This window comes from Ambystoma mexicanum, chromosome 1p (assembly GCF_040938575.1).
Source record: "Ambystoma mexicanum isolate Mex_15411 chromosome 1p, UKY_AmexF1_1, whole genome shotgun sequence".
NCBI lineage: Eukaryota > Metazoa > Chordata > Amphibia > Caudata > Ambystomatidae > Ambystoma > Ambystoma mexicanum.
Genome location: NC_090921.1, coordinates 746540238 through 746552271, shown reverse-complemented (window position 1 = coordinate 746552271; position 12034 = coordinate 746540238). Strand labels below are relative to the sequence as shown.

General features: G+C 50.2%; 1 protein-coding gene across 6 annotated transcripts in view; it reads left to right on the top strand.

Annotated features, from left to right (window-relative positions):
• Positions 1-12034, top strand: part of POGZ (pogo transposable element derived with ZNF domain) — a 1205269-nt gene that overhangs the window by 1037625 nt on the left and 155610 nt on the right. For 4 of the 6 annotated variants that reach the window (XM_069650424.1, XM_069650460.1, XM_069650433.1 and 1 more), the window contains exon 14: positions 3678-3913. In XM_069650424.1, coding sequence (XP_069506525.1) covers positions 3678-3913 — 236 coding nt within the window. The remainder of the gene's footprint in view (positions 1-3677; positions 3914-12034) is intronic. The other 2 variants (XM_069650451.1, XM_069650443.1) reach the window with 1 other exon arrangement.

Here is a 12034-nt window from a genome sequence, read left to right as displayed (position 1 = left end):
GGTGAGTAACTTAAAATTTTTCGTACAAACTACTTCTGAGAACCTTGGTAAAGACTTCACCGTTTACCACAAGAATTGCTCTTTCCTATCCAAGACACTAGCGCATTGACTTTGGCCTAGGCCTATTCAACTGAATCGAGTCCTTTAGTGAACTGAAACTATTTGCACTACCTAAGAAAGTATTTGTGATTTATTCTGCTAACTTGTGCCTTTTTACTCCCATTTAAAGTAACTGAAATGCCATTTTGCTTCTATTTTAGGGCAGCCTAATTCACTCAAACGTATTGGTTTGGTATTGAAGTGTGTTTTTGTATAATATTAAGTAGTCTACTTCTAGTGAATGTTTTCTAAATGATTGTGTAATAAATTAATACGTGTTTTACCAAGAAACCTTGAGTGTAAGTGTCTACTTGAACCACTGTGATTGAAAAACCTCTGTGTAACATCTTGTACTGCTCGCATTCCCTCTGAGATGAGCCTGGCTTCTCAGCTCGCTGCCACAAACTGTGTAGTACAGACTTCTACAAAAGGTTGGTTTTGCTTACACCTGTAGTCCTAATTGTATGTGGTGGTCCTAGAGGGTACTGCATGCAATTTTGTCTAACAGTCAGCCGGCCAATCACCACAGAGTGCATTTGGGTCTCCTAGGAGACTAAGCACATGGAGTTTCGGGCACCTACCCCACTTCCTGCCTACCCCAGACACCGTGGAGACAGATGCGGGCTTCACTCGTGAATCCCGCCAAAGGCAAAGCGAACAATGGTACCAAACCTGGTTTGGCACGCAGAGTAAATCTCAAGAAGGACCTTTCCACAAAGAAATGACAAAAATGGCACCCTTGAGTGCTTTACTGTAGCTGCGAACGCAGCCCGCAGTAAATGCACACCATGGTAGTTAAAACGAAACCACTGCCACCAGCCATTCAGTTAGAAAGGGGTAACATAAAAATGTTACATGAGAAGCGAGACAGAGGCGATACTAGGTAACCCCTCCAGCACCCTATTGTAAGATAGTGTGTGCTGGGTCTAGAAAGTTACAACTGTAAGTAAAGTCAATTTCACTTTACTGCTCTTTGAAACAGTAGTTTAACCAAGAGAAGGTATTTAAACCTATGGGAAATCTGAAAGACTTCCCTGTGTCACTGCACTTAAGGTGCTGTGTGACACAATGTAAAAGGGGATGCCTGTGGAGTTTGTGAGACCCCACAACCAAAAGAGAAACCGCGTACAAAATCACATTAAAATACTCGAGAGTGGGGAAAAAAGGGTCTCACACTCACCAGGTAAAAGAAATCAAGTCCTCAAAATCCAGCAAAGTTGCTGGGTGTCTCTAAGGTGGAGGGAATTGGCACATTTCTGAGATTCTTCCCAACACTGGGCAGGCAGGAAATGGGGAGGAGTTTTTCCTTTGTCTGCCCGAGTGCCTGAATGGAACCAGCGCCCACTGGGGGTCTGGCTATCCTGATTGGACAGCCACCCGACCCTTTCTGTGAACTGCTGACAGATAGCAAAGGAGTGTGTACTGAAACTGAATAAAAAGTGAGTTTCCTGAGGTGAAAGGTAAGTCGACCACTGGAAACTGAAGTAACAAAAGAAAATGAACAGAGACGCCTGCAAACCCTTTGCATCACCGTGAAGTGATCACCGCTGTCAAAACCCCAATTTATACTGCACAGAGGAACTCCCAAGAGGACTGCTCCTTCCCTTTGGCTGGTGGAACCAACCAGCCCTGAGACAAGCTGCAATTTGAACCATCTCCCGAGGTGCTGTTCCTTTGCAGAGCTGCATATTGCGAATACCGTTAGACCTCGGACCCATTTTCAGTGCAATGTCTTTGAGAAGCCAAATCCATCCAAGTCTTTGCTAAGCTCCAGGTGAACCTCCAGAAACATGATCCGACTTATCTAAGTCCACTCACCAGGGTGCAGGAATACAAGATCAACCGGACGAATACCGTCCTTTGATGCTTAGAAATATGCACCAAAACTGCAAACTGACCAGAGAACACAAAGAAATCTGTGCCAAGGGTTCTCTCTCGAGACTGCTGCTGAGACATCCCATTCAGACACCTTCCTTTTGTCACCAAACAGAGGAATCTTGAGACCGAGTCTGACCCTACTGCACAAAGGAGAATCTACAAGCATTTCTTCTAACCAAAGGTACAGTGGGGTGAAAAGGTATGGCTTACCTTAAACCTAGAAGTCGCTCCAGAGTGTTGGAGTGCGTGAAGAGGGGTCCACTCTTACCTCTGATCCAAGCTACTGGCTTATGTGCCTTTAGTGAGTCCTTTAACAGGGTCTTCATCTTTAACTATGCTAGCATCTTAAAGTATCCTCAAGAACTTTTGCTCTTCTTCTGCTTCATAAGACTTTGAGCCCTCGCCGAACTGGCTTTTGCATATAGTTAGGGATCAAACTTTAAAAGCTGCAGTTTGTCAAGAAAGTGCCTCTAGAACCTTAAACTCTGCTGCTGTATGACTAACCAACCTGTTTCTTTCCTAAAATACTTTGTTGTGTGATTTTTCTTACTAAATACAATTACTGTATCTTTGTCTTAATGCGAGTGCACGGTCGTACCGATAATACGTTGGAACTGTCATTTAGTGTCAAGCTCTGTAACAATTGTACCGCAAGCAAGTACCACTGAAGCAGTGGCTTTTGAAAGGTATTTATAATATTCCTAATTTTGTTGGTTATTTGAGCGAAGTATATATACTAAATTATATATTTTAATATGATTTTATTGTTGTAGGCGTTTCTTTGGACTATTGTACTAACTGGGTTCAGTGTACTTACCTACAGCACACATCTTCCTATGATGAGCCTGACTGCTCTGCCCCTCTACCAAGGTTCCTTGAGTAGTGCAGACGTCTAGTAATAGTTGGGGACCTGTATGCCATTGAAATAGTTTTATGAAGTTTTACCTCAAGTGGACTTTAAAAAAACTAAACTCCCCTAATAGGTATCCACTGCATTTTGTACATGTGTTGAAAATCGGGTGCTGGAGAAAGGTTCATTGGACACACACGCAACCCACTATGCCCAGGTGAGGTAATATATTGTACATGAAGTGCTGCAGGAATCTAAACTGGCCTTCCAGATCGGGTCCTAAAGTCCTCCCACTAATTTGCAGAAAGGAAAAGAACCCAAATAAAATGTATGAGATACAGTTTTAATTTTTTGTATGGTTTTAAATCTGCCAAGTAAATAATGAATGAAGGATTCAAAGCTTAAGAATATTGAAAAGATTGAAATCTTTGCAAAAGATAATAACACAGGAGACATGTTATGGCTAAGTGCCTTTTTTCACTCACTGTTGGTCCTTAGTTAATTTTTTCCAGTCACGCCTACCCTCTGATCCTCCACCATCACTCTGTGATCTGTTGAGTTGGAGAGAATAAAACCGAGCGAGCCAGCACACACATTGGAAAGTGGGGTGGGGTGTTGCCAGGGAAGGGTGGAGCTTGCAGCTAGACGTGTGCACTCTGCTTCTGTTCTTGATGAATATCTTCAGGGAAATCCTGCGAGTAAGATGGCAGAGGAACAAAATACTTTGTGTAAATGTCACAATGCGCCGAACTTGTACTTTAACATTGCAATATTGCCTTCGATAGAACACTTGATGTTCATTAGTTTAAGAATGTCTTTTGTTGTAAATGTACATGTTTTTTTATTCCAGGTTACTATTCGTGCCTCAAGGGGGCAGCCGCGAGCAGCCTCCATGGCATCTCCACTAGCCTCACCTTTACTCTTACCAGATGTGCCTCTGGTACCTGTGCAGGAACCTGCTTCAGTGGCGGTACATCCCTCTGCGGACTTGCATCCAGTCTTCCAGTACCCTGCGAACCAACAGAACAAGGAGAAGCGAACAGTCAAGAAAATGTCAGAGCTTCTTGCTAAATTTCAGTCTACAAGGTGGTTAAAATGAATGCATATTATGTATGTTGGTGGCCATACAGATGATTTGAAGACCACAGGAGTGGGAAATGTATCCTGTTTGTAGAGCGTACTAGAGCAGATGCAAAAATGCCTTTCTCCAGGAAAGGATCATACTGAGATTCGCAAACTTAGAATGATCTCCAGCCACTTGGACCTTAAATACATTATTTATTTTGTTCTGTTTATTCTTATGGAGTGCTATTGTAGACGCCAACATTTCAAACTTATAAGAAAGGCCACATTTGGGAACCAGATAGTAAATGACTGGTTATGAAGAGCATTTCACCCTGTCGCAAATATGGAGCTTAAAATCATTATTACATCGAGGTCATTTTATTTCTGAAAAGTACCACTCATCCCTATAAATACTGGATACCTAGGAGCAATCCAAATGTCCTAATGTGTATTGTTTTCAGCCCAGACGTAATGTGGTGGCCAAGTCTAATTCTACAAGGCCACAACTGGACATAACCTGAGGTGCTGAGAACTTATCAGAGCACATCCCTAAGTATCCAGTAATATGTTTACAAGAAGAGGCATCTCATAAGGGTTCATAAAGCCCAATGAGGTCCACTAGTTTTCTGCTCATTATAGTCTGCACCTCGCTTGTTACAAATTAAACGGACATGTTGACGTGGAAGATGTATCACTGCATACGTTGTTTCTCCAGCATGGGGTTTGGCATGGATTCGCATGCTCATGAATATTCCCCGTCGTCAGGCTGGGAATCTTTGGTAAAGAAAAAATCAGTATCAGTATCAGTTTCGTTTCTGCTCTGTCTTAGTAGTAACCAATCACTGATCTCTGGGTCATACTGCCCCTAGCCAATGACTGCCCTCTCCCTAAACCCCGCCTCTGGCAGCCATCCTCAGATTTTTACTGCACGCTCAAGTGTTGGGAGTCCTCGTGTTTAGCTCTCGAGTTTTTTTTTTTTTGCTGTGCATTCATGTTTTTTCAGAATTTCTCATTTTTTTGGTTTAATCGAGCCTCAAGCTCCACCGTTTCAACTTCCGATAATGGGGATCCGTTTCGGAATTCTTCTACGCCCCTCAAGGGTGAAGTTTTCGTCGAGTTTACACTTCTTGGAGGATTCCGGAAGATCTGCGGCCTACCTCAACAGACATGGCCCAGGACAAGGGGAGCTCGACGCCCGGATCCAAGCTGTTCAGGAACTGCCCTGGATGCGGATTATATAACGTTTTCAAGGAGGACGAGCATTCGCGATGTCTCTACTGCCTCCATGGGGACAAGACGCACGTGGAGAAGGACTGTGCGTTCTGCAAGAACCTTTCGGAACGGATCAAACAAAATCGTCGTTCCCACCTCGCCACCTGGCTGGAGAAGGGCACAGCAAGTGAGAAGGCGAAGAAGTCTGAGCGGGCTTATAAGTCCTTTGAGGGCGCCCCGGCGACAGGGGCCCAACAGAAGGCCAAGCACCGCGAGTCTGTGGGCTCTGGGAGCGCCGAAAGGTCGGGCTCTTCGGTTGCCAAGCAGGGCGTTACTTCCCCGGCACGTTCGACCACGTGCCAGCGCCCTGGTTCGGGGAAGAGGAAGTCCGAGAACCGCGGTAGGCCGCTGGAGCAGACCCGGTCGACCTCGAAGGGGGAGCGAGGTGCTGACCCTCCCCCCCCCCCCCAAAGGCGAAGGCCCTGGACGCACCTAAGGTGGTGAGGGCTCTGATCCACCCGGCTAAGGCCTCTACCGAAGTGGTCGCTGCAACACTGGAGGATCCGGCTGAGGCTACGCCAATGGAAACGGCCTCTGGGCCCAGAGTATCACTGCTGCCGCAGAGGGAATCCTCTTTCCAGCCCATCGCTAAGACCCCCGTGAAGCCCCCGGCTGAAAGAGGGGGGGGGGCGGCAGCCATTACAGATTCGGAATCAGCCTCTGAGGAGGAACTGGTGGAGACCGAGAAGGGCCTCAACGAGAGGTCCATAGGCCTCAACGAGAGGTTCGAGAAGGTTCGATCCCATGGGACGGTCCCGGCTGACGTGATCGAAGATAGCGACGACGAACAGGGCCCAGTGGAGCGGCCATCCCGTCCGTCGCAGCCATTGCCCGAGCCCCAGGATAGCTCGGCGGCCATTTTGTTGGCAATCCAATCCTTATGTACCGAGATAAGGACGAGATTACCATGCACCCGGACGGAGGAGCCAGAACCAGGCCCGTCGGTAAGCCCTCCGAACAAGCGGAGGAGAGTCCAACCCGCTCCGCCCTTCGTGCCTGCGAGACCGGTGGACCCCTCATCCCCCTTGCTGGGAGAGGATACGGCGATGGGGACGGACGATGACGGCGTCGATGACACAGCAGACATCCCATCGTCACCCCCCCTGCACCCACCCCCAAGACGCCCACCCCCATAACCCCCGAATCCCCTCTCCCCCCCGCAGGCGTCCCCAGCCGACAAGGTTGCCTCTTTCCACGCCATAACCAGGGCATCCGAGCTCTTCCAGCTCTGCCCTGAAGAAAAGAAAGGAGAGGTTTCTGTACCAACGACGAGAGGCTAAGAGGAAGTCGGTCCAAGCAGTGCCTTTACTTGACGACATCTGGGACGAGGGGCTTGCTGTCCTCAAGAACCCTGCCACGACACCCGCCAAGAGGGACAGGTACGAGAAGAAGTACCGAGTCCCCGATGCCGCACCTTTGTGCCTCAGGGCCCAGCCCATGCCGGACTCGGTCGTCTCGGCAGCGGCTAAGAAGAAGGCAGCGGGCGCGGCGGCTTCAACTTCCACTTCCCCGCCGGACAGCGAGGGTAAGAAGTTGGACTCTGTTACGACGAGTCATCTCGTCGGCGGCGACGACGATTAAGGCGGCCAATGACTTAGCGATCGTGGCCTGCTACGACAGGGAGCTCTGGTTCAAGATAGCTCCCCTGCTAGATTTCCTGCCTGATGACAAAAGGGCGGAGGCCCTAGAAATTCTGCAGGAGGGCGAGGTGGCGTCGGATCACGCCATAACGGTGGCGACGGACATTGCTGATACCGGATTTCGCCAACCGGGCAACGGAGTTTGCCTCCGACGACGAGGATGGTTCAAGGCGACAGACTTTCGCCAGGACGTCCAGACCAGAGTGTTGGACATGCCGTTGAACGGCAACAACCTCTTTGGTAAGGCGTTGGATGGGTCTCTACAGGCCATCAAGACCGACTCGGAGACGGCCCGGGCCCTTGGGGTGCTTCAGCAGCGACGGCCTTTCGGAGCCCCGGAGGCAGACAGGGTGCCTCCAAAGGATCCAGCGGTGGCTCCTCCACTTACCGCCAGGCGGCCCGCTCCTCTTCCCAGGAGGCCTACACAGGTCGCTGCAAGCAAGGGGGTTCCCGCCGTCGTCGCCAAGGAGGCCAAGGTGGCAAGGACGCATCCAAGCAAGACTGACCCGGCCGGGTTGTCGGGCCCCCACTGAAGCACCCAGGTGGGAGGCCGGCTGACGAAGTTCGTCAGAGTGTGGGAGTCCATCTCCACCGATCGTTGGGTGTTGGACACCCTGGCCAACGGGCACTCGCTGGAATTCCTAAAGAAGTGCCCTCGCATTCCTCCCGTGACCAGGAAGGAGAATCACGTCCCTAAACTGCTGTTGGAAGTAAAGGCGATGCTCAAGAAAGGTGCCATCGAGCTCGTCCCCAGGGGGCTCCGGGGCTCCGGAGTGTACTCAAGGTACTTCCTCGTCAGAAAGAAGACAGGCGGTTGGCGCCCCATCCTGGACCTGCGTCGGTTAAACAAATACATCAAGGCATGGAAATTCAGGATGGTCACCCTCCAGCACGTGCTGGGACAGCTGGAGGAAGGTGACTTCCTTTCGTCGTTGGACCTGGAGGATGCTTACTTCCACATCCCCATTCTAAAAAGGCACAGGAAGTTCCTCAAGTTCGTGGTTCAGGGACGCCACTACCAATTCAGAGCCCTACCGTTAGGATTAAAGTCGGCACCCAGGGTTTTCACCAAGTGCCTGGCACTAGTGGCGGCGCGGCTGCGCCTGCAGGGGATCCACGTCTACCCCTACCTGGACGACTGGCTAATCCGGGCAAGGTCAAGGGAACTCGCCGTCGATCATACGGCGAGGACCGTCCGGTTGCTCACGGAGTTGGGGTTCGCCATCAACTAACCCAAATCCCACCTGGTTCCATCCCAAGTAATACTGTTTTTGGGGGCGAAGCTCGATACAGTGGAGCAATTGGCCTCCTCTTCAGAGGAGAGGACCAAGACCATCCTGGGCAAGGTGCGGAGCCTGTTAGCCACGGACGTGGCCAGGGTGAGGTCCATCAAGTCCCTTCTTGGGATGATGTCCTCATGCATCTACCTTGTGCCTCTTTGCAGACTTCGGATGCGTCCGCTGCAGGAGTTCCTCGACGCCCGCTGGTTTCAGGCGAGGGGCTGCTTCGAGGACATGATCCCCCTCGACAAGGAGTTCTGTCGGGTGATCCTATGGTGGGGCACCCGGGCTCACCTCAAGACGGGTACGGACTTTCAAACCCCGGCGTTTCAGGAGACGGTGACTACGGATGCCTCTCTGGAGGGTTGGGGGGGCCCCACACCGGAGATCTCCACGCAAGAGGCCTTTGTCTCCCGGAGGAGAGGTCTGTTCGCATCAACATCTTGGAGCTCCGAGCAATGTTCTGGGCGCTCAAGTCGTTCCTCCCGTCCCTCAAGGACAAAGTGGTGAGGATCTTCACTGACAACACCACCACGATGTTCTACATACGGAAGCAGGGGGCACCAGATCCCCAGCCCTATCCAAAGAGGCCCAGGATCTGTCACTGGGCCGTCGCCCAGGGGATGTTTCTGATTCCCTTCCACATGGCAGGAAGAAAAAACACCATCGCCGACTCACTCAGCAGGGAGCTGCGCTCGTGCCACGAGTGGGAACTGCGCCAGGATCAAGTGGATCGACTCTTCCAACGATGGGGCAAACTCCAGATCGACCTGTTCGCGACGGCGACAAACTCCAAGTGCCAGAGGTTCGCCAGCAGGTTCCCACAGCCGAGGAGCATGGGCGATGCTTTCTCGTTCCCTTGGGACGGCCTGTTTCTATACGCGTTCCCGCCATTGCCGTTGCTGCTCCGCCTCATCAACCAGCTCAAGAAGTCCAGGTGCAGGATGATCATCGTCGCACCGGCGTGGATGAGGCAGGTCTGATTCCCGGACCTTCTGGACTTGTCAACGTCCCCGCCAGTCAGGCTGCCGGCGGACGCGGTTCTTCTCTCCAGTGAAGGAGGCGCCATTTTCCACCACGACCCACAGTCGCTGAACTTGCAGGCCTGGCTCCTGCAGCACTAGAGTTTGGAGGGTACGATATCCCGGCTGATTGCAGAGAGGTTCTTGCAAAGTCCAGGGCGTCCTCAACTCTTAAGTGTTACGGTCATAAATGGAAGAGGTTCTCTGTCTGGTGCCGTGCACAGAAGATTAACCCTATGCAAATTATGGCCCCTCAAGTGTTGCCATGCCTGCTGTCGCTGGCCAAGGCTGATCTGGCTCACGCCTCCATAAAAATAAATGTGGCTGCCATCTCCCGATATACCAGGACGACGGGACAGGCGTCCTTGTGGTCCCATCGCCTGGTGAAGGAATTTATGAAGGGACTATTCCGATCATTCCCGCCAGTGAAGGCTCCTGCCCCGGCGTGGGAGCTTAATGTGGTGCTGACCAGGCTCATGGGGGCCCCATTCGAGCCTATGCATTCGGCGCCTTTGAAGTTCCTGTCATGGAAGACAGCGTTCTTTTTGGCCATCACCTCTGCACGACGAGTGGGAGAGATTCAGGCCCCATCTTGCAAGCCTCCATACTTGACTTTTCATGACACAAGGGTGCACCCCTCCTTCATGCCCAAGGTGCCGTCGGACTTCCACCTCAACGAGCCCTTGGTATTACCAGTTTTCTTTCTGTCGCCTTTGACGCCGACCGAGAGGTCTTTGCACTCGCTGGATGTAGCTAGAGTGCTGAAGTTCTACATGGACCGCACAAAGAGTTTTTGGAAGACGTCACAATTGTTTGTGAACTTTGGATCTGTGAATCAAGGGAAGGCTCTCTCGAAGACTTCCATCTCCAGATGGCTCTCCGGCTGCATCATGCATTGTCACCGGTTGGCAAACCGACCGCTGCCCAGCCGTCCGAGAGCCCATTTGACCAGAGCGATCGCTGCTACCACGCCGTTCCTGTCTGGTGTGCCCCTGCTGGACATCTGCAGGGCTGCTACGTGGAGGTCGACGCACACCTTCACAAGATTCTACTGCGTCGATCGGGACTCCAGGGAGGAGTCCAGGGTCGGCCAAGCAGTGCTGCCCAACCTGTTCGCTTAAGGTGAGCCTGGTGAGGAGGTAAGAGATGCTTAATGTAGAGTTGTTGTATTGCTTAATTTTGAGCCTGTGCCCACCTCCCGTGGTTGTGCATGTGTATACTGCTATGCATCCTTTTATTCATGAGCATGTGAATCCATGCCAGACCCCATGCTGGAGAAGGAACAAGTTACTTACCTGTAACTGTTGTTCTCCAGCATGGGTCTGGCATGGATTCACATGCAAACCCTCCCACCTACCCCTCTGCGGCTCATCACTTGGTCATACTGCCACTTGGCGTGCTACCAAATCTGAGGATGGCTGCCAGAGGCGGGGCTTAGGGAGAGGGCAGTCTTTGGCTGGGGGCAGTATGACCCAGAGATCAGTGATTGGTTACTACTAAGAAAGACAGATCAGAAACGAAACTGATACTGATTTTTTCTTTACTGAGGATTCCCAGCCTGACGACGGGGAATATTCATGAGCATGTGAATCCATGCCACTACTAATGTGGGACCCCAACCTTGCACTCCCAAATAAATAAGGCCCTGCGATCCTTCTTCTCTGCCACCCCAATTCTATTGCCTCCTCTCTAAAAAAACAAAAAAAAAAACAAAAAACAAAAAAAAATGTTTAGAAAAAGCAAACCAGCATGGAATTGTCACATCCTGATTACCAAGAAGCATTACATTGAGAATTGTTTGTGAAAGTAAAAAGGAGCTGTTGAATCTTAAAGATTCTCTTCATAAATCATTGTTTGGCAGAGTTTGCATGCAGTACCCTCTGGGACCACTACACACAACTATGACTACAGGTGTAAGCAAAACCAACCTTGGGTATAAGTCTGTACCACACAGTTTTTGGTAGCGAGCTGAGCAGCCAGGCTTATCTCAAGAGGGAATGTGAGCTTGTAAGGGTGTTACACAGAGGTCTACAATCACAAGTATTCAGATAGACAGTAATACTCAAGGTTTCTTGGTAAAACACTTCTTAATTAATTATATAGTCAGTTAGAAAACATTCACTAAAAGGAGGCAATCAATATCACACAAAAATATACTATAGTACTTCACATCATCAGGTTCTGAGGCATTTAAACTACTTTGAAGGAGGAGCAAAATGGCATTCAGAGCATTTAAAGTAGGAGCAAAAAGGCATAAGTTAATAACACGAATAGTACAGTTATTCAATGCAATAGATAGGCCAAAGTCAATGGGCTGGAGTCTTGTATAGGTAAACACGGTTCTGATAGATAAACGGAAAAGTCTTTGCCACGGTTCTCAGAAGTAGTTCATAGAAGAAAGATTCATATGTCGGGTCGCAAGCTGACTAGGCCTGCAAGTTACCCAAGTTTCACGAACTTTCGCAATGAGAGATAAGTTCTCTCGGAAGGGTTTTCACAGTACCTTAGATTGAAGGAAGATGCAGCTGAAGACTTCTGTTCCTGGCAGTTCCTGCAGATATCGCTGTTCCTGAGCCTCAGTCGTGGGGACAAGAGGGAGGATGTCGGGGGACTCGTGCACTGCATGGGGACTGGTCACAAAACTGGCAAATCTTTGATTCCGGTAGCTGTTGTCAAGCACTCAAACTGGTGTCCTTCTCCCTGGCTATTCGGTTTTCTGCAGCACTCTGAGGAAAATACAACCAGCACCGAGAATGGTAACCAGGTGGCTTATGAGTTGATTGGTCCCACCAACTAAAAGGGAGAAGTCGTCCTTGAAGGGCTTCTCTATCGAGATGAACTTGGCGATTCGGACCTGCAGCAGGGCTTCACCGGTTAAACCAACGGTTCAGTAGTTGCAGCAGCCGTCCTGTTCCACCTCGTCTTCGG